Source organism: Oreochromis niloticus, linkage group LG2, assembly GCF_001858045.2.
Source record: "Oreochromis niloticus isolate F11D_XX linkage group LG2, O_niloticus_UMD_NMBU, whole genome shotgun sequence".
Lineage (NCBI taxonomy): Eukaryota > Metazoa > Chordata > Actinopteri > Cichliformes > Cichlidae > Oreochromis > Oreochromis niloticus.
This window is the reverse complement of record NC_031966.2, coordinates 4902444-4924528: the sequence shown is the minus strand read 5'-3', so window position 1 is coordinate 4924528 and position 22085 is coordinate 4902444. Positions and strand designations below refer to the sequence as shown.

Sequence of the window (22085 nt, the reverse complement as noted above, 5' to 3'; positions counted from 1 at the left end):
CCGGAGAACCCGGGGAGAACCCATGCGAACATGCAAACTTCACACAGAAAGACCCCAGCCTGATGGCGGAATTGAACTCGGGACCTGAGGCAACAGTGCTAACCACCATGCTGTGGTAAATAAAGTGTAGAAAACTAAAAGGAAGAAAGTAGAAGAGAAATAACAATTTAACATAAACCAGTGACACACTCTGGGGCCTGATCAACCCTGGCACGGCCTCCTTGGATGAGGGTGTGTAGTGATAATGCCCAAAACACCCGATGAATTCAAGGTCCACTACTGACGATATGTCCCAAAATTTTAATATTATAGTCTAGATCAGATCTCTAAACCCTAAACCTAACCAAGGAAGGTAAAAAACTGGCAGATTAGCTTGTGATAAAAGACCGAAACACCCTGTGAAGTTGAGGCACACAACGATGTGTCCCGCTGGTAATGTTTTTGGGCTGCCTTTCCTCATAACAGCCATCCGTCAAGACTTTCTCCATTTGAAGCAATGAATTTTCAGGGATTGTAACATCTAGTCCTTTTAATGAATTATAACACACGGGAGTATTAGGTTATTATGTACACGTTGGTAATTTGTCTTGTGGCAACTGACGAGAGAAATGAGCGTGCTGTGTGTGCAACAGCACGACAAATACTACCTGTCCTTTTATTAACTGCACAAGTGTGCTGGTCATTAGCTGCTAGCTAACTGGGTAAGCGTGTCATGGGTCTGTAGCTCTGTCCACCGCTTTAGGGAACATATTTAGTTTTAAAGTAAGTTCCCTGCCTTTCTGAAGGGTTTATATTTCACTAAAAACTGATATGCATATCCACATAATTATGGATTAAAACACACTGTCTTTTAAAGAAAATACATTAAGAAACAGATTATATTAGATTTACATTTCAAATAAAACAAAATGCTGAATTTACAGCAGCCAAATGATTGTATCTCTACAGTTTAAAAATTTAATAAGCTTTCTGCCTGCACAGAGTGGATAGTCAAACAAATCGAATCATCATAAATACATTATGTAATATTTATTACTTTATTTTTTTTATTCTTATAGCAGTAGGAATAATTAATAAGAGAAGGATTCTGGATCACCCCATGATACAAACTTGTGGCCATAGTATATACAGTGTAAGATGTCACTGTATGTATGTGTGTGTGTGTGTGTGTGTGTGTATTTTATGTGTATAGATTTTTTGGCTACATTCTTATTTTATTGTAGTCTCATTAGACTTGTTCTATCATCTCTCCTGTGGACTTTTTCATCTCTACAGTCTCAGATCAACACAGCCCTGCCCTCCAGCACTATCCTCAGCAACAGTAACCCCTCAACAGCAACACACAGGCTATGTTTGCATTGCATTGTCCCCACTTGATGGCAATGATATAGTATGAAGTGATATTATATTAGCTTGTTGATGAATGTGGGTTGTTGTTATTCTGTGTCGTTTTACTCTTGATATTCTCTAGACAATCTGCGCGCTTGATAACAGATCTTGATAGATTCAGGGTTTCCTTACTGTGTTGTCAGATACTTGCAATCCTGACCCCTTTCCAAAGGATTGATATAAACACATTTTGGAGTCTTTCATTTGTTTCATAATTCCTCTGTACACCTACAACTAAATAATCCCTATGTAAATGCTGATGCCATACTTGCAGAGCTTTTTGACCTCCTTCATTTTGTCTTGGTTGAGCTGTGGCTGTCCTGATGTAGTCAGTTCCTCCACCAACTCCGATAGACGCTCCCTCTGAGACAGCTCCATCACTATTCATCTGCACACAACAACATACCTTTAACTATACGGAGTGACTCCGTAGTTACACAAAGGTAAAACTTTACTCTGAATTAAAATCTTTCATGTAAAAATTGGACAGGTGCCAATGCTGAAGTTAAAAAACTAGTTATCAGCATTTTAGGTACACCACTGCTATTTTTAAGCAAATCATCTGCCTGTTATTTTTCACACACCGGTATGATCCACGTTAGTAACTAGTTATACACAAGTAAATAATCTGTATGTGTGACCTTTATGATAACAGTCGCTGACACAAACTGTTTACTGCTGGCGGTGAGTATTAATCAGATATTTGTGCAGCGTTTTTTATTTTATAGAACTTAACCAGATACAGAAAAATATACACAATTCAAATCAAAGAAACAAAGAAATCTCCAGATTTCAGCTGGAGTCATTTAAGGCTAGCATCCATCTAGCTGGTACAATCCTAACAAAGTATGAACACAACAGCATCTGCCGGTTAGCTACTTACCAGGCGCCAGCTTGTTTAAACACAGAACCTCAGGAAGGCTTCTACCCGTTAACGAGTCCCCTCTGTGAGCCGCTTCATTCATGACAAAGATCAATAACCGAACAGCGACTGTTTTACTCTGTTTACATACGGCATCGTTTAGTTATGTCATGCATTTCCTGGAAGCGCGTGTACTACCGGTTTGACTTTTCAGAATAAGAGCATCAAACCGTGCCTGTCGATTGTGCTTCATTATCGTTTTGGCCGTCACTCAGGGGTGAGTGGGCAACAACAAACAGCTGCTTTTCCTAAACACAGTTCTTAAACATCGGCTGCAGTTTGGGTTTGAGAGAGGAGAAGATTTCCAGTGTTAAAACAAACTTTTTTTAAAAAGTGACCCCTTGTAAATAAATGTCTTACAACACATACGTAGTATGTATGGGGGCGTGTCCAAGTCATGGACCTAAGTCAGATTTTATATGGGCCTTCGCTTTTACATTAAAATGTATTATTTATGGTCAGCGACCACAAACGGAATTAATAAAATATTATTTCTCTTTCCACCTCATGGTGGCAGCACAATCTGATCTATGTGACAACACTGAGTGATCAAAGACCATTCACGGAAAGTTGGGGAATTACACAAAGAGATCTATTTGCATTCTTTACCAGATTAATCTTGAAAATCTATCTTGTACCCATGCACGGTTTCAAATACACCTACAGTGTCTGCACACTTCCTGAAATACAGCAGGGAGGAAAATCTAAAATAAAGTTTAACAAACATTTTTGTCTGGAAACACTCATTTTTTATTTTGGGGCCATAAGTTACTTTCTTGAACACACATCAACAGAACACCATCTTTTTCAAATAAATAAACACATGAATATTTTGAAGTTATCAGTCCAGAGTGAAAATATTACTACAAAATCCACCACGCCCCAAAGAGCTAAATCTATCCAAATTCTACTGCAACTTGCAGCACATTCTTGTTAGTGGCAATAACTTGTGTTGCCAGACTATAATGCTTACATTTCCTGTAACCTATAGAGTAGAACATATTAGTCTTAGAAAATAAAATTTCAAATACAATCCTGTTTTTTTTATTTTAAAACTGATGAAAAATGTGTTTCCATTGGATGTGACTATTGGAAAGTCAGGTTGCCTAAGTTACATAAACAGTAATTGTGGTGGGGTGTGGTCTGTGGCTCTGCTGCAGGGAAGGGGTGGTGCAGTGGGGCCAGGTCGGGACCTAGAGGAGAGAGGAGCTGGAAGTGGACTGCTACACCTGTCCATCTGTCTGTGTGTCACCAACAACACTCGTTCATGTTACAGTATCATTCACACTGTCCACTGTACAGAGTGGCATGACTTTAAAATTAAATATCAAACAGTTTTTACATTCCCATGTAGTCACAAAGTCTCTGTTTGAAAATACATGCAATCATACAGTGTTGTTTAATACTGTAATGTATAGCACTCCACATTCAGATACTACGGCTGTGGCTGCAGCGTTGCTTGACGGTCTTCATAAAATACGTCGCTCTGCTGCCAGTAAACATATCCACGTTCATGATCAGTCAGACGTTGCTAAACGCTGCTTTCTGCATGAAACTCTGACTTAATAACGCCCATAATACGCACACTTAACCTAACCTGATGTCTAATGTTAGAGTAAGTGAAGCCAGTTACATCCTGGCATAGTGAAGTTGCTTCAAAGCACATGACCCAGCTCTTGCTTCCTATCAAACATGCAGCGGGACTACATGGCCATCACTGTGCCACCGTCACTGTGAATCGATTCCTTCTGTGACACATTCACTTGTGACTGCAACCAGAAGAGACTCCATACAGCAACAGGGATCACTGTTCTTTGGGATTAGCGGTGTGTGTACACCACCCTACCCACTCACCACAGTGATTAGAAGAAAAGCAACGTTATTGATGGTAAATTCTCAGAGAGGCCATACAAAGCTTCAGAAGTGTGGAGAACATTTTTAGGCCACACAAGAAGTATTTGTTGGTTGTGTTCATGCTGACTAATCGCACAGCTGTCTTCCTCAGGGCCAGTTCACTCGTTATGTCCCCAAAATTGTGTTCCTTGTGGTGCTCTTTGTCCACTGCTCTGCGATTGACTGTCTCACCCCAACAGAGTAAATGTACCAGCTCATCGATGTATGCTGTGTTCATATGAAATGTCAAAGTGCTGTCCTCTGATCATTTCATTTTGACTTGCAGTGCATCTATGAGTTCTACAATCTCCTCAAAGTAGCTGTTCTCCTCTCCTAGAATTATTTCTGACTGGATCATTTCCTGGTACTCTTGCTTCAGAGAGTGAAGAGAAGCCTGCAGAGAGCCGTCTGAGCGGTACTGATCCAAACACACTGGAGCCATTGCCAACAAAGCCTGGAGAGCCTGCAAAAACACAGCACCGACTCTTAGGTCAAGTTCATTTTAAACAGTAGTTATACTATTAATGTAAAATAGATGAAACCACCCACCTTCTCTCTGTAGTCATTCTCTGAAGACTCCAGGAGCTGTGGGACCAGAGTGCACCAGCCCTTTTCCAACAGCTCCTCCTGCAAAGACACTTTAGAGTACTGCCGCCGCCGCTCATCATGAGACGCATCCAGTACTGGGTCCAGACCTCCCTGGAAGATCAGCTCCTGGAAGAAGGCAGAACAAATCATGAGAATGATCCCACGAGCTCGGCACTAGAACTCTTAAAGTCCCAACCTTCTACTGATACCAGTTTTGATCATTTAGACCTTGTATTTGAAGAGGTGTGGGCTTGGAATCTAGGAGCAGGAGCGTACGTTTACTGTACCTTTTCAGTAATCATATCGTATAACATGGTGACGATGCGTGTACGCAGAACTCCACTGTCGTCAGTCCTGAACAGCTCTGACAGGACCTGCAGACCCCCGTGTGTCAGGAAGTGACGCTGTGCATAGGGGAAGTGACGCAAGAGGGAAGCCACTGCAAACAGAACCTGAACACGAACACGAACACACACACACACACACACACACACACTTCAGCTGTGTGTGTAGGTTCTCATTCTTCCTGGTTGAGAGGTGAATCATCTTCACAAACCTAAACAAGTCCAGTTGCCTTCTTTTGTGAAGTTCTCTGTGCAACGTGTTGTCTCCAACTTTCTGAATGTAAACTGTAAGCTGTGTGGGTGTGCTTACCTTTTTTTTGACTCTGAGTTGCTGAGCAGTGGCCAGCGTGGTTAACAATGTCTGCAGGGCGCCATTCTCCACGGCTTCAACTTGAACTGCTGGATTACTGTAGGACACACACAAAGTGTGACAAAGCTGACAGTCGTACTAATGCACAGAGTGGGCAGTCCCCACAGACACAAATACAGCATGTTAGGCCTGTAAGCATGATCTATAACAAACAGAAGGCGAGAAAAGGAAACAGGAAACTTTACCTTCAGTAAATCTGAGTTACTACTCTCCAAGTGTGCCAAAAGGTTTGCTTTCAACTCAAGTGTTTTGCTCAGAAGAGATTTGAGACTTTCAAGACACAAAGTCTTGTATTCAACTATTTATTTGACTATTATTTGGTCATTTTCTAAGCCTGGTAGTTGCTGCTTGACTTTCAAAATTCAACCATGATGTTGTGCCAGCCAGTGTCAGTGTACTGTGACATTATATGATTTCATCTGATAAGTTGCAGCACTGTTGGGAGTGTCATTACAATCAGGGTTATTGCAATACAATTCAGTCACATAGGAAACAAGAAAAAAACAATGTTGTGCACAATTTGTAGAGAAAAGTCAAAAATGTATTTAAAAATTCAAAAGTAAAACCACCTGTTTTGACTTTAAACAGCTACAGAAGCTTGATGTGATCATAGACACCACTGTACAGCAAGAAGTGACATATCTGCATATCTGGAACATGTAGCTCAGACTAATCAAGCTTAATCAAGGCTAAATATCATACCTGGCTAATGCAGAGCCCAGGACAAAGGCAGAGCTTTCCTGTAATCTGAAGTCAGAGCTGTTCAGACCTTCTAAAATGAACTGGAGGCCCCCCATGGAGCACAGAGTCTGAGCATTATCCACCTAGCACACATACAAGCATTCATGCAGGGTTAGAGACGGGAAAATTCAACGTAGTGTGAAACATCATCCTGTGTGTGTGTGTGTGTGTGTTACCTGATGCACCAGATATTCGAGCTCCGTCAGGATGCTCAGTCTTTGTTCGGTAGTTGAGTTGCTGCTGTTGAACTGCTCCAGCAGACGCTTCATTATCTACACATGCAAGAAACTTCATTTGACTGAAGCACAAACGTTTCACAGTAACAGCTCACAATCATAAATGAGATCCAAGAAGACTGATGTACCTGAACATCCGTCTCCAGCAGCAGGTCCAGCTGAGCCATGTCTTTCTTCAACTCCTCCATTGTGCGAAACTTAGAAGCCACAGAGTCCTAGAAGTGCACAGCCAGCAGTGGAGACACACAGTAAAGCTTCTGCTGCCAGCACGTAATCAGACTTAAGTTCAACAGTGGCATTCGTGCTACTACCTTCTGCTCTGTGTCCTTGCTTGCAAGCTTCCAGTCCTCTTTTATCTTCTTCATGGCTCGTTTCAGCTCATCGGGATTAAAAGAAGACCGGAGCTCTTCTTCCTCCCTGAAAATGTACACTTTTACTGCAAACCCATTTTGTCGTTTCCTACCACTGCCCCCTACTGGGTGCACTTTGCGTGAAGAAGTATTAAAGGGAGGGAAATAAACTACTGTCTCAGACTGAGGTTTTAGCCTGGACCCCACCTGTGCTCCTCTGTCCAGTATTTCAGCTGCTCTTCTCCCAGCCTGACCTCCCTCTCACCCGTTTGCAGATTCAGCCTCACATGAGAACCTTGTGGCACTGCCTGACCTGTGTGTGCACAGACAGAGTAGCTCAAAATAATTATACAACTACTGAATATTATGAAACTCATGAGCTCCCAGATTGCTGAAACCCAGAAGCAGCAGAAAATGGATGGATGCACGTACAAACTGATGGTGTTTGAGTCAGCTGGGTCATGGTGGGCGTGTATGTTTTCTGGACTACAGTGTGTCTTTTCATAATTCTGGCTGTACAGTCAGACAGCATTACAGCCATCAGTGATTTGCTGAGGAAAAATGGAGAGATCATTTTTGTTCTGCTAATGGCTGTGTATATGTGATATAAGGCTGCGCATAAAGGCCTTTAGTATGTGCAACAAATCATGTCTGTAAATAACAGCAATTACACGCCGTGACACTAATGTGAATTTTTATAATGAAGTACTGTGAAAATGTTTTAACCACCCTTCATATTAGATATTGCTAGATTTAGATTTTCTGCTTTCTGAAAGTCTTTCAAAGCTCTTCTTTGTACATTGGCTGCTTTTTCACTTCTTTAAACTCTAGACCTTGTACCTTTTTGTTTGTTAAGCCACTTAACACCGAATCATTCAAGCAGAAAAAACTGCAGCTAGGTCTAAGGGTGAACCAGACAACACTGTGTTACTAGCTTGTAAGAGACTAAATATCTGTTTCGTGCACCTTGTTAACAGGACATCCCCGGAGATTGCTACAGTTACTGGGACTCACTCCCTTCTGGAGCCAAAGTGGCCGTCAAAGGAACTGCAACATGGGTAACTGTTGATTGTAGAGATGGCACAATACCACTTTTTTATGTCTGATACCGATATCATAAATTTGGATATCTGCCGATACCGATATGAATCCGATATAGTGTGTTTTTTAATCAATAAAACTGTTTTTAATATCTTGCTGCATTTTGTATAAGTTCATACTCAAGTTTAAATAAACAACAACACTAAAGCTATTCTGTTATACCTGTATGTAAAAAATACACTGCACCCAAAATATTTCATAGTTCAGCAACACTGATCAATCTAATAAACTTAAACCTGCTCCATCCTCCCTATTCTGGTATTTTAAAGAGTATTTAGCAGAAATATTAAGCAACCTAACTAATAGGGTTGCAAACTCCCAGCAAAAGAAAATAGGGAACCACCCCCCACCCTCCACCTCATGATGCTTAATCGATGTAATCAACTTTAATTTGATGCAGGGTGAAAAAAAATGCACAGAAATAAATTATTTTTCAAGAATAATTAAATAGATTCAACATCTTTCTTCAACAGAATTGCAGACTGCACAGATGGTACCGTCCCAAAGGAAAAAGTACTATAGCTTACTAGGGTATATTAGACTTAACAGTTACTATATACAGTAATGGACTTCTATACATTTTACATCAGATTAAAACTTTGGGTGTAAGATTCAGATAATTATTTATTAAAAGCTCGACATTTTAAATGAGAATAAGAAAGAAAAGTATGTCTTTGTGCCCCCTTTTCCCTGTTCATGCCCTATCGGCCCCCCTGGCTAAACTTTGCTAGATCCGCCCCTGCACAGTTACCAGCCGTCAGCTACGTAGAAAAGGATCCTGGTGTAGAAAGTAATATTAAATACATTCTAACAACAGCTTATCAAGCTTAAACGTGCTGCTGTTGTTCCGCCGCTGGTTTCCTCTTTCTGGTGCAAAGTGGGCCAAAAACAAAGAAGAGAGACGGACTCGCCACAGAAAAGCCGATCAGCTGATCATTGATCAGTTTCACGATTGAAGTAGCAGCAGGAGAGAGAGAGAGAGGCAGTCGCTCCATATATCGGTTGTTAAGGTTAACATGGGAACGCTTTACAAACATTCAGAGATGAACTTACGTACTTGCTTTACTTCTCTCTGGGATAACTTCCTCGGAGATGAAATGCTGGTTTGGTAGCGAGGCTCCAAATACACACAGCTGCTCTATCACGTGAGCACACTGCTCCGACGTGCTACGGTTATGAGCCGAGTTACACCGTGTGACAGGTTGTGTGAGGTGCTTTTTTGATATTTAATGGATCGGATTACATTTTTTATTTCTCGCCGATATCCGATCCAGTAATTTAGGTCAGTATCGGACCGATACCGATACGTAATATCAGATCGGTCCATCTCTAGTTGACTGTTGCATCAATAATGGTTATTTAAGAAAATAGTGGCTATCACAATAACTGCGTTGGTACCGTTAAACTTTACAGATACTAAAATGATGATTTTGCATAGAGAAAATTAAATAACCTCCCTTTTGTGAGGTTACATGAAAGGAGAATCATATAAACTCCATATGGAGGCTTCATCTTTATACGGTCTATCGTCATCTGAAGCATTAGATCATACACAAAGTAATATTTATCTTAGGACTGATTGTCATTATTCAGAACCCGGGAAAAAGCCCTGTGAAGGAAAAACTGAGGGTATTACCTGGTTTAAGTGTCTGCCACTGCTCACTGGGCTGGACAACGTCTAAATCTCCTTCATCATCTTCCACATCATCTACTGCCACCTCTTCCTGTTCACCATTTACAGCCTCATGTTCTGTGTTTTCCACCACAATTAAATCACCTCCAGACTGTGCAAAGAGAAACAGGATGGCAAGAAAATCAGGCACCTCCCTGGTTTAATGACAAACACCTTTCTTTGGGTTTCACTCAAACTCAGATGTAATTTCTGATGGTGCTTGACTATTAAACTGCTACTGTTTTTTATTTTTACTTCATAGCTCTTACATCAGCATACAAGCACTCCAGCTGTAGCCCTCCAAGTTCTCTCTAAAGAGGCTAATTGCCTTAATGGAAATATACCAGCATTTATACTACAGCGTCTTTCTGTTCTTTAGTGTTACTAATTATGCAAAGCCCCTTTAGAATATAAGTCATATTCCTCCTGAGAAGCGACAGTGCACAGAACAAAAGGCATTATTGCTTTTAGCAGGTAAAACAAGGAGACCAATTCTGCTGATTTGCAGCCCTTAATTTTTATTCTTTGCATGAGTCCCAGTACAAGATATTGTCCTTTATGGTGTACTGCCATAAAAACACTGATGTCTTCATTTGATACCAGTGATAGTTACATCAGCTAAAAGGTAACAGCTTTTATCACACCACTAATTCCAGCCAAGTCCTAGCTGGGGCTGAAACACATGTGGATGTTCTCATGAGTCTCCAGTTTGCCTACAGCCAGGCTTTGATCAGCAGCTCTTTCCCACCCATCACTGCTGCCAAATCCATCCTATCACAGTGCAGCGAAACTAAATGGCATGCTCAAACACCTGAGAGCTTTAAACACCTTATCACAGCAACCTACCTTGTGGCCAAGAATGCTGGCTATGTGACAGTAATGCAGAACCAAGAGGACGGCCAGGATGAAGGAGACTCCCCCAGTATGAAAGGGTATCAGCTTCATGGTGACTGGAACACAGAGCGTGTCAGAATTATAGCTAGCTGCAGGTGCTTCCTGAGCTTTACGAGGGGGGTTAACCACTACACCACTGGTCATTATTACTGTTCTTCAGCCCGAGGCAAAACCCCATTCACTAATCTCATGTTTTAACCAAAAAAATGGGAATAAACTACTTTTTGTTCAGTCTTTGGTGATAATCTCCTTTAAAATATGTCGATTTAAAAAGCCAAGATGTTGAATGAAGCGTCTTTACAGACTGGCTACCAAAAAAGTAACACAATGATAGCTCTACACGTTTGCATATCTAGGCGACACAATGAGCACGTAAGAAACGCCATAACAGCTGACAGCTAAGAGTTCCCAAATCCCGAGGAACCAGAAAAGCTGCGACAATGACAGCTCCATGATGGCGACAGTGTTTAGGTTAGCAAACACACTCACCAGTCCCAGCGACATTAAAGCAGCAGTGAAAAAGAAGCGATGCTATTGCTGCCTTCACCTGTCCTGAGCCCGGCACTGACAGTTCCCGCAGACATCCGAAAGCTTCTGCTGCTTTTCCATCGACTCTCATTGGTCCACGTACAGCTTCTCTTCTTTGAGCTGCGATACAGTACACAAACCTCCTGCTGCTGCCACCTGCTGGTGTAGTGTGTTATACATTCAAATAAACGGGACGCAGCAGCTGTTGTCAGAGGTGGCATATTTTATACATATTTATTATACAGGCTCTACAGTACATCAAATCAAAATTCACATGTTTTATGTAACTGAAATGTTTAATTATGTGGGCTAAAGAAAATAAAGTTATAGAGTATATTTATATGAAACATATGTATACTTACTGCACATGTATTTTAACAATATATGTTGCATATCACAGAATGTAACAAGAAAGAATTGAACAAATGAATATACAGGATGTTGGAAACATTTTTAATAGATTTAAATGTGTGGGTACAATTGTAGAACAAATATGTTATTTATAAGAACAGAAGTTGTTTTTTTAAAGACTATTAGAAATGACAGCAGCATCATATACATGTCCACATGTGACAATGTTTAGTCCAGGCCTGATGAGTCCTACTGCTGAGCACACTGGTTCTCCATGCTGCTGTTAGAACTGACGTGGATCATCTCCACTGCTTTCTGTTTCTTTCTCCTCTCCTCTCGTTTATTCTGCTGCTGGTTCTCCTCCATCACTTTCTCCTTACAGTCAGCTGAAGGAGAGCTAAGAACAACCAAAACAATGCAATTCAGTTACTGCTCTCTCGGCACCTGATCTTACAGTTTTCATCTGTACTTAGTCAACAAAACTATGTGCCAAAACAGAACTAAAGTCGCACTGAGACTATTTATTTTTAAACAAGCTTGGTAGTGTCATTAGAAGAAAAAGCATTTGACAAAGTAAACGGGACATTTCTCTTCAGCACTCAGCTTCAGATATGGTTTTTGGCAAGTCATTCATTTGTTCATTGATTCAGAAGAACACTAAACACTTTAACTTGGGTCATAACATATTTCCAATTTTCTTTGAGCAATATGACAAAACCATAAAATTAAAGGAACACAACAATTCAACGCAAAAAAATCAGTTCTGATGCTTTATTATTAGTTACTAGACCCGTGATGTAACAAACTAGAATAAACCAACTTCACAGTAACTCTTTAAGGATGCCCGAGCTTCTACAGCTCAAAATTCTTCCCTCCCAACATTAAACATTTATTTACATAGCACCAAATCCCAACAGTTGCCTCAAAGTGCTTTAGATTGTAAGGTAAAGACAATACAATAACAGAGAAAACAGAGGAACCCCAACAATCATATGACCCCCTATGAGCAAGCACTTTGGTGACAGTGGGAAGGAAAAACTCCCTTTTAACAGGAAGAAACCTCCGGCAGAACCAGGCTCAGGTGAGGGGGCGGAAGACAAAGTCATGCTCTGCTATCAAAGGCCTTTTTTTATTGGCCAAATTGCAACAGTGGAGACAAACATTCTCTCCTATACCAACTATCAGTGTTTCCAATAACACCTACAAACAACTGATTTATTCAATGACTACAAATTCTACTGGAAAAACAAAAAAACAAAAACCAAGAAACATTAAATTTTCCACTCAGCACTAAAAAGCAAAGATCACACTGTGGACTAGAATCAAACTGCCAATCAAAATCACCCTCATCATCATCATCACGAGGAGCATAGATATTACAGAGAACAATGTCTACACTTTTCAAAACCAAAGATTAAAACTCGTGAAATCCTTTCAGTTTAACAAATACAGATAGAATGTTACTAATAATCTCCCAAACAGAAAAATCAACTGTATTTATGCCTTAGCTCCAACTTGTGGACAGAAATTTATGTACAGTAAACTACCTTGGCGTCTCTGCAAAGCCAGGGTTAAAGCCAACACTAAAATCCCAAGAACCTAATCCTAGTTGGTAGCACAGATCCCTGCTGTTAGTACATACCTGGGGTTGGGAATTACAGTAGCTTCGTTTTCACTGATCTTCACACACTTGGCAGGCCGTGGCTCAGCCTCTGAAACTGCAACAGTGAACGGTGGTACGATTATTTAGTGCTTTGTCCTCGCTGCAGTGAGCATGCTGTAATGGTACTGTGACTGCACACCTGCTGAGGAGCTCAGTGGAGGACCCATGTCGACCTCGGGGTCGGCAGTCTTAGAATCAACTGTATCCGTCACCACAGCAACGGCCTCCTCGGTCCGGTCCAGTGGTGCCTCCTCCACGGAGGGTGTGATGTCAACAGGAAGTTTCTCTTTCTTCCTCTTCTGGATGAGATTCTTCTTTGCCTCTGCAGGCGACAGCAGACTTACACAGCTGCAACAACACCGGCGCATGATGTGTACAGAGCGGGCGCGCTATGCTATGTACCTTTTGGCTCATATTTGTGTTGGAGCTCCTCTACTCGCAACTGTAACTTGATCTTCTCACTCTGAGCCTGCAGCAGGAAATCGAAATATCCAATCAAATAGCAGATATAAGATCACAGCAGATACAATAGTCCACATCCTGTTCTCTATATTTTAGCCTCAAAATGAAAATGTTGAATATTAACAAAGGAGAACATTTCCTTACAAAAATCCCATCATGGGGGCTAAAATTTACAGCTCAGTAGAAGAAACAAAGTACATATACTAACTAGAGCTACATGATTACTGTAAAACCATGAAGTTATTTTAGTATCGTTACTGTTTTAGACGTAATTTTATAATTACTTAAGATTTCCACAGAAAACACTACCTAGGATACTCTTGTGCTTCCATCTGCATTGTAGCGCAATAGCAGCCACAAAGGTGCCAGCACAATTAGATAACTGTGGAATGAGGGATTCTGTCATCAGTGACCATAATGGAACAAAAGACTGCAAACGTTTTAAACCGCACTTGTAAGAGATACTAACACAGGGAAGTGCTGCTGGCAGAGCAGCCTGTTACCTGTTTGAGCAACCGTTCAGATGTGAAGAGTTTCCTCTCCAGCTCCAGAGCTCTCTGACTCTCTGACAAAGACTTCATCCTCTGAAGAGAAAGCTCATCTCCCAGACGCTCTGCATCCTTACTAAGGAACACACACACACACACACACACACACACACACACACACACACACACACACACACACACACACACACACACACACACACACACACACACACACAGAATTGTGTTTCCATTATGTCAAAAGACATCACATTGGAGACGTAGTCAACCTATTTGAAACCAAAAGTAAAATATGTAGATGAAATAACTGAAGCCTAGCCTTCTTTGTTACACTAACAGTTTATTTTTTATCCTGAAAATATCAAATCTTCCCAGTGCAGACAAATATGTGTGTTTTAGAATGACAAACACTGATTCATGAAACCAAGAAAACCAACCACCTGACCCAGACTTCCTGCATAAAGATGGAAAGACAGAGAAATCGGTTATAAATGGATAAAAACTATTTTGTTCTGCAGTGGTTTCTTTAACCTCTCAGTGGTTCTACTTCTATTCTAATGTCTCAACCTAATTACTGAGGCCGTTTTCCCACTTTCATCCAAGTCCAACAACACCGTTACATTAAGCACCCCGAGTACCGTCTATAAGGTGGCGGAGCAGGACTTTAACTTGTCTCCAGATGAATGGGGCTCAAAGCACTGGCTTCTTCACATAAATTTACCTGTAATGTATTTTTCCCATCGATCCAACCTGTTGTCTCTTTTGTTTTGTTTCTTAAATCTACATCAACCAATTTCCAACATGTTTTCTCATGCTTTGAAATTTCTCATTGTGTCAACCTGAATACCTCAAATTAATGATAAATTGTTTAAAATTGTTTCACTGACCTTTCTTTAAAGCACTTTGAGTGTTCAAGTAGAGCAGAATAATCGCTGTATGAGAATCAGTCCATTTCCCATGAAAGTGAACCAAGATTTTATGCCATTTAGGCTACGTTCACACTGCAGGCGAAAGCGCATCAAATCCGATTTTTCTGACCCTATGCGACCCATATCTGATCATGGTATGACAGTGTGAACGGCACGAATCCGATATTTTCAAATCCGATCTGGGTCACTTTCGTATGTGGTCCTGAATCCGATACACATCCGATGTTTTAGAAAGCGACTGCTGTTTGAACGGTCATGTCGCATTAAATCCGTCTTTTACGTCACTGACACAAGACAGACGCCAATTATCAGCGCCGGAGAAGACATCGCGAACGCTTCCTGTGTAGATGTCAGTGAAACTGTTGGGAAGACAACGTTGGAGAAACGTGAACATTTTATTTGTACTGTATAATCTGCAGATTATCCTTTGAAGCACCGCTCCTCTAAAACTGCAATAAAGATCATTATTAGGTTATCGACATTATTATGTAAATAACAGAATAACTTAAAGCAAAAGTTGGGAAACATAAAGTCTGAAGTCTTTATATTAAGGGCCATCAGTCAAACAATACTGTTTGCTCTGGGTCTAAACAGAGCGCGTTGTGTGTGACGTCTTCTTTTGCGCATGCGGGCCGCTTTGAGCGTTCACACTAGAGCGCGTTTGCTGTCGCATTTTATGTGTAGTGTGAACAAGCAGACAAACAAATCAGATTTGATCAAAAAATCGTAACGTAAAACGTAAAACGTAGCCTTTAACGAGCCAATAATCAACATTTATGGATGCATCTGTCCCAAAATATGGATCCGGACTCATTCTGATGGCAAGAAAGGCCAACTGACAATTTCATTCTTTTATACTCTTCCAAAACATATACTGAAAAATATTAAACTCATGAAGCTGAAATTTCACAGTACTCATTATCTATGTCCAAACTTTAGATCATTATATTTTAGGCAGCCTGCAAATGATCAAGCAGAAGGCCAGAAAACAGCCAAACTCACACAGTGTTGCTGAGCTTCATTTTGAGCAGGTCGGTGTAGTATGTTTCATCCTGGCCCTCTCCATCATCGGCTGGAGCCGGATTAGCTGGCTGAGATTTCAACAACATCTACACACGGGAAAGACGACATGTGACTGTGTGTCCAAATCTAGGAGAGCAGGGTGTATCTCATAAGTAAAACAGCACAAGTTCATGATATGCGAGAGGCTTAGCCGAGCTCCTGTTAAAGCAGGAGCATCCCATCTGTGAGAAACATAGTTCTATCTGAGCCTGCAGTTTTCTGTAGATTTTGGACTATTTAACATCCAGCGCTAATTTATAAATGTTATGCTAGCACCTCTCAGTCGTCTGCTGGGAACGTTTTCCAGTAAGCAGGATTAACATGTGAAGTAAATGTTCTTTAAAAGCATTTTGTGTAATTGTCTGTGGAACAGGCCAGGTGTTACTCTCGCACGAGCACACACACTTTCTGAAAGTGAAATCGTTCTACAAACTGCACTGGCTGTTACGTTCTCACCTCCACCTTCTCCAGTCTCTGCAGTTTAGTCATCAGATTCTGGATCTCTCCATTTTTCTCCGACAGCATGGACTGCAGTCTCTCCAGCTGAGCAGGATCAGCCCTGGAGCCCTGCAGCTGCATCAGAGTGGCTATCTGCACCTGCACCAAACACGCACATCCACACCGTCAGCCAACAATCAATCAGTTACAAAACAGCGACCCTGCCCAGATGAGCTATCACACAGTACCTTCAAGCGCTGCATCTGCTGTTTGCTAAAGGCGTGTATTTTCTGCAGCGACTGATACTGGACCTTCATACTGATGAGCTGCCTCTCCATCTCAGCCCGCTTATCCTCCAGCTGCAACACAACATGGAGCCATTTACTGAGGTTTCAGGTTCGATTCAAGACCGAGTTCTCAGGAGCACAACTCTGGACTTAGAGACAGACCTGCTGTCAAAGGAAAGTGTGAAACACTCTTTTATACCTCAGCAAACAGAGAGTTCCCTTTGCTGTTTGGATCCTGGGCCTGCTGAAGAACCTGATCCAACTCGATCTGCAGATCCCTGTTGGCCTCACGAGATTTCTGTCATTACAGGGAGAGAAAGGATGAGATGAGATGAGATGAGATAGCCTTTATTTGTCAGTTGCAGGTCTTTTGCCCGCAACCGAGATGACAGACCTTGCCGACCATACATACAATACACAAACATCACATTGGGGAGACAGGTCAGGCCAGGTAGCGAGGAAAAAAACATCGAAATGTGTAACACAAAAGGATAATACAGGAATGCACAGATATCAACACACCATAGCACAATAAACACAGACAAGCAACATGGGAAAGAGTTCCAGTGTGTGCATCTAATCTGGGACCGCTGCAATCTTTCGACTGCGCCTCCAACTGACCCGATGTCCACATCAGAGGGGAGGTAAGCGTTGGAGGTGGCGTTGGATCCGGGGTAGGGAGGGTGATGCGTTGGTGAGTGCTTATCAGTATCAGTATATGTATGTGTGTGCGTGTCCAGAGTTCAGCTGAGACAGTGTCCTTCGCCCTGCCAGGCTAAGTAAACAGTCTTCCAGCCAACCCAGGTGGCCTTGCATGGGATGGGAAGGAACAGACTCAACACAGTCGTTATCAGGGAGTTTTGGCCAAAGGGGTATCCGCATAAGTGATGTTATTTTTTTACTTTAGTGCGAACAGCTCATATGAATTTCAAAGCAGTTCTACAGTCCAACACTGGTCTCTCAATCTCCCGTTGGAGAGCCGCGAGCTTCGCCATACTTGCGCTCTGTGATGTTGTCACTTCTTGTGCTCAAGGAGCCAATGTCTGAGAACTCACGGCAGTGTGCCTCCCCGAGATGTCATCCAATTTTGCGCCCAGAGATGTTATTCCGGGCTAGCGCTTCCAAGATGTATCCAGTCTGCAGTCAGAGGTCTTATTCTGAGTGTTCACAGCAGCCGTAGCCTCTCCAAGATCTTATCCGTGCTGACTCAATGAGCCCATTTTGAGAAACTCACGCCTCTTCCCATCGTTCCAATCCCAGCGGGCAGCCTTGTGGGGGTTTGAACAGCCGGTTCCACTTTCTTAATTCTTCGATAAGTCAGGGCCAAGCCAGCTCCGATCAGCAAGAACCCTGTTACCATGGTTCCGAATAGGTAGATATCTTCACCACTCAGGCTCACCCAAGCCCAGACTTCTCGTTGAGAAAAGGGTGTCAATTGCATTCAGGGACCAGTTGATCAAATCCATAATTCCTCTTTTAGGTTTTAGAGAACAGACTGTGAGAGAGTGTTCCAGGGAAAATACAAAGAAAAACACGAGACTAGACAAGGACATAAGCAGGGAAGCTAAGGGAGAGGAGAAAAAGTGTGTCCGCCTCCTCCGAGAGCCAAAGAAGAAAAGACTGAAGCGACCACTCTTTTGTTGTGGAAATGCACCTTAAAATGTAACTAAGTGTACGCAGGAAATGCTTACTGATGTGGTTAATGGATATCTTATTGTATGGAACTAAACACGCTTCTCTAAGAATTCAAACTTGGCTGCGCCATATGATTGGCTTTGCCCTGATTAGACTATCACAGGACATGACTGCAGCAGAGTCAGGGACAACCAACCCAGCAGCAAGTACGAGCTTCATCAGAGTGCTCCAGAGACCAGGCTGATGACCAGAACGTGAGCCAACGTTCTGGTCATCGTTCCAATTCTACTTACTCGAATAATGATTATTTTATTTTTTTAATATTTATTTTTTAAATGCACAATATCAGCTCCTACTTTCCTAATTTCAATCTTTTAATTAAGATTTTTAGATTGAAAATATAATAATCTATTTTGAGATTAGTGAAAGTGCTTATTCAAGACTTTTCCAGGCATTTCCAGGTCCAGCCTGGTGTGACTGCACAACACAGAGAAGAGCAGATGAGGGAATGAGTGTTTTATTGCTTTCACTTTAAATCCACAAAGACTGTAACATGTTTACCTCTAATGCATTGAACCAGGACACCGCTTCTTTCTCCCTTTCCTCCTTCTCTTCTGTGATTCGCTCCAGCTGCCGCTGCAGGCTGCTGTTGCTCAGTTCCAGCTGCTGCTCCTTGTACTGCGATTCCTGCAGCTCCTGCTCCAGCTCCACCTGGCGGACCAAAACAGATTACATCACTTGCTGATTCAACAACCACTTGAGAACACCCCTTCTTCTCATGCCATTAATCATCTTTATTCATCTAGATACTTCTCGTGTTAGTTGACCTGGTTGGACATGGATGGTACATGCTTTGTGGTGCTCAAAGGACCAAAAACATCTGGAAAAACTAAGCAGCTTGTCAAATCCACAAGCCTTTATGTGAACAGCTTAACAGAGCAGCTCAGCTCTGGATGGTCTCTATTATCACACTGTCACTGTGAGAATGAGCTGTCTGTAGAACTTTCCTTTGTAAGTCACTCACTTTAACGTTCTCCAGCTCTGTGATCTTCATCTGCACCTCCATCATCTCCGACGTCATGGAACTCTGCGTGTGTTCGTTTAGAGCTCTGAGCTCCTCCATCTTGTTATTCAGCGTCTCCGTCTGCATTTCCAGTTTGTGTTTGAGCTGTTTTTCATTCAGCTGGGACTCCTCTAGAGAAGACTGCAACCTCAGGATCTGAGAGAGCAAAAACTACAATCACAGGTTGGAAAACAACATGACAGCGTGGATCCATCCTGCCGTGTACCAGTCAGGCTGTGAGGGATATTTTCTTGGCACACTCTGAGCCCATTAGCACTACCTGAGCATTGTTTGAATCCTGCAGCATGTCTGAGTATTGTTGCTGAACATGTTTATCTCTTTATGACCACAGTGTCTCTATGGCTGCTTCCAGCAGTGTAATGCACAGCATAATGCAAAGCTCAAATCATATCAAACTGGTTTCTACAACAGGACAATCACTGTACTCATACTCAGAGCACCTTGGAGATGTGGTGGAATGGGAAATTTGCATCATGTATGTGCAGCCAACAAATCTGCAGCAACTGTGCAACTCCATCATTTCAATATGGACCAGATTCTCTGAATCATGTTTCCAGCCCCACAAAGAATTAAGGCAGTTCTGGAGGCAGTAACAGCGTGCTATACCTCAACAAGTATCTTACTTTACTGCTCTAACAGCCACTCAAGAATTGGGGCTTTTACTGGTGAGTGTAAGCTACCATAGTGCATTTAACCTGGTAAAGGAACTCTGATAACTCTGTATACTCAGCATAGCTGCCTATCGCTAGTACAGACCTCAGACCACATGCTGTTGTACCTTGTTGTGAAGCTCACTGAGTGCCATGCTATGAGCCCTCTCCAGATGTTCTTGTTGTTCTTGAAGGTACCGTTTTTGCTGATTCTTCACACAGTCAAAGTCCGACTGCAGTGATTCCAGCATCCGAGTTTTCAGCTCCACTTCCTTCTGCAACGAGTACTTGTCTTGCTCGAGAGCCTGTGGCACACACATCATACAAAGACAGGTGGAGAAGTTTGAAACAATGATAAAGTTAGTTTGGATAACCAACAGGAGGAAAAATTAGGAAAACAATGACATTTGTATTGGGTTCATGGCACAGTTTACTGGAGCTCTTTCTCTTTATTTGTGTAAGAGCGGACCTCAAGGGCGTTGGTCATCTCTACTCTTTGTTCATCCAGTCGGTTCTGCAGCTCCACCTGCTGGTTGAGGAGATCCAGGCCAGCTTGAGCAGCCTGATGAACCTGCTCCTCCTTCTCTCTGAGCTGGATCCTCAGTACCTTGATCTCCTCTTCTGCTGCCATCTGGAAAGGGAAGGACAGAAATGTGTGTTAAAATCTGCTGTGTGCTTCAGTCATTACTGAAAAAGCCCAGGAGCTCAACAGAGACTGGAGCTGCTCAGTGTCACTGTTCTTATATTGTCTTAATAACAAGTGTCCACGGGCACTCTGCAACTGCCATGTTGACAACAAATATTAAAAAATGCCACAAACACAACAACTAGCTGATCTAGTCCAGCAGTAACCAATGTCTTGTGATCATTAAACAAGATTCAACAACATTAACCTGCATTGTCATTAATATCTTAGTAAGTACTTACAATGTGTCTGAAAGCTAAAAAAAAAATATATATAATTTGATGTATCAGCTTTTTGAATGAACAAATATTGGTGTCAGTCTTAACAATTCAATATCCAGTTCCTGAATTATTTGCTATCACCATGTGACTTTTATTTTATCTATCGTTTTCATTTTCTCTGTCACTTGGAGTCTGATGAACACATGTAGACAGGTGCAGCTTTTGAAATCTGAGAGCTCACAGATCAGTGGGACTAACTGGAAGTCACACAAGTTACTAACCTGTTTGTCAGTGTAACACAGGTTTGTTGCTGTTAAGCTGGGATCCTGCTTTATTTTCAGTATAATATAGTTTTGTTTTTTTTTAATACTCCACTGTCCAACTCAGAAACACTGCATGTATTAAAAAGTGACACACAAAAGTAATCAAGAAAGGCATACATAAATGCAACCGTTTATGCTAAGGTCTATACCGTGTTCTCGTTTATTATGTAAGACAGTGCTATACAGCCTTAATTTCCTTCTTTCCAATTAATCAGAAGCTAACGTCCCGCCGTTAATAAGTTTAATAGTGACAGTAAATGTCCAGGAGGACAATACGCAACAGCTACAGCAGATAGTAAACGCATACAGTATCGGCCAAAATATGTCAACAAGTCACGTAAAGACAGCTAGCTCCTGCTTGTCCACACAATCTAAGGCTGGGGAGGCTTAAGATTTCAATATGACAAACCCGAACTAACGATATTTTCTTTATTTAGCAACAACAACTCTACTGTGAGCAGTTCTTCTACTGACGAAGTGCCTATAAAATAGATAAACTGACAATAACAAAAACAAGCATTAAATATACCTTTCTTAACGACCAGCCAAAGCGCCACAATTTGAATCCGACTCCAACCAGCTATCGCGACAACTTGGCTCTGCGAGACTTTGGAGATTCGTCAGTCTGGCGTTGTTGAGATATCGCCCTCTAGGTGTGGAGGACCGAGAGAGTCGCGCACATCGAAATAAACAATTTCATTGATAAATAATTAATTGTGCAATTAAATATTCATTAGTACATACATTTGCTCATGATTTTT

General features: G+C 41.8%; 3 protein-coding genes across 7 annotated transcripts in view; all 3 read right to left on the bottom strand.

The window, feature by feature from the left end:
- Positions 1-2450, bottom strand: part of uvssa (UV-stimulated scaffold protein A) — a 33311-nt gene extending 30861 nt beyond the window's left edge. For 2 of the 3 annotated variants that reach the window (XM_025909550.1, XM_025909552.1), the window contains exons 1-2: positions 2273-2450; positions 1658-1777 (exon numbers count right to left, since the gene is read on the bottom strand). In XM_025909550.1, the coding sequence (XP_025765335.1) occupies positions 1658-1767 (110 nt within the window). In that variant the 5' untranslated portion in view covers positions 1768-1777; positions 2273-2450. The remainder of the gene's footprint in view (positions 1-1657; positions 1778-2272) is intronic. The other variant, XM_005458885.4, reaches the window with a different exon arrangement.
- Positions 2451-3043: 593 nt separating this feature from the next.
- sil1 (SIL1 nucleotide exchange factor) lies at positions 3044-11172 on the bottom strand. 2 transcript variants are annotated; one of them, XM_003454297.5, is made up of 12 exons: positions 11048-11172; positions 10453-10556; positions 9571-9718; positions 7041-7146; positions 6795-6900; positions 6612-6698; positions 6424-6519; positions 6209-6330; positions 5447-5543; positions 5080-5244; positions 4754-4918; positions 3044-4667 (listed from the first exon to the last, which is right to left on the bottom strand). In XM_003454297.5, exons 1-12 carry the CDS (start codon positions 11082-11084, stop codon positions 4470-4472), a joined length of 1431 nt encoding a protein of 476 aa, XP_003454345.2. In that variant the 5' UTR covers positions 11085-11172; the 3' UTR covers positions 3044-4469. The 2 variants fall into 2 exon arrangements, with proteins under 2 accessions (XP_003454345.2, XP_005458941.1); XM_005458884.4 differs by having other exon boundaries at positions 10990-11143.
- A 288-nt stretch (positions 11173-11460) lies between these two features.
- Positions 11461-21983, bottom strand: spdl1 (spindle apparatus coiled-coil protein 1). 2 transcript variants are annotated; one of them, XM_003454296.5, is made up of 14 exons: positions 21854-21983; positions 20565-20726; positions 20224-20400; positions 19386-19580; positions 18923-19072; positions 16926-17024; positions 16688-16798; positions 16458-16598; positions 15942-16048; positions 14008-14128; positions 13445-13511; positions 13182-13364; positions 13022-13097; positions 11461-11776 (listed from the first exon to the last, which is right to left on the bottom strand). In XM_003454296.5, the coding sequence occupies exons 2-14, from the start codon at positions 20724-20726 to the stop codon at positions 11629-11631; spliced, it is 1737 nt and encodes a 578-aa protein (XP_003454344.1). In that variant the 5' UTR covers positions 21854-21983; the 3' UTR covers positions 11461-11628. The 2 variants fall into 2 exon arrangements, with proteins under 2 accessions (XP_003454344.1, XP_025765330.1); XM_025909545.1 differs by lacking the exon at positions 21854-21983 and adding an exon at positions 21283-21414.
- Positions 21984-22085: the final 102 nt, after the last annotated feature.

What these genes read in the sequence shown, in the direction of transcription:
- sil1 (XM_005458884.4), bottom strand. Translation starts at nt 11,119, where the DNA reads ATGAGAGTCGATGGAAAAGCAGCAGAAGCTTTCGGATGTCTGCGGGAA. An exon ending in GTGGCAGACACTTAAACCAG is followed by an intron (nt 7,147 to 9,570) that starts GTAATACCCTCA and finishes GTGCACACACAG; the next exon opens with GTCAGGCAGTGCCACAAGGT. An exon ending in TGCTGGAGACGGATGTTCAG is followed by an intron (nt 6,520 to 6,611) that starts GTACATCAGTCT and finishes TTGCATGTGTAG; the next exon opens with ATAATGAAGCGTCTGCTGGA.
- spdl1 (XM_003454296.5), bottom strand. Translation starts at nt 20,726, where the DNA reads ATGGCAGCAGAAGAGGAGATCAAGGTACTGAGGATCCAGCTCAGAGAG. An exon ending in TCAGTGAGCTTCACAACAAG is followed by an intron (nt 19,581 to 20,223) that starts GTACAACAGCAT and finishes TTGCTCTCTCAG; the next exon opens with ATCCTGAGGTTGCAGTCTTC. An exon ending in ACACAAATATGAGCCAAAAG is followed by an intron (nt 13,365 to 13,444) that starts GTACATAGCATA and finishes TGTCGCCTGCAG; the next exon opens with AGGCAAAGAAGAATCTCATC.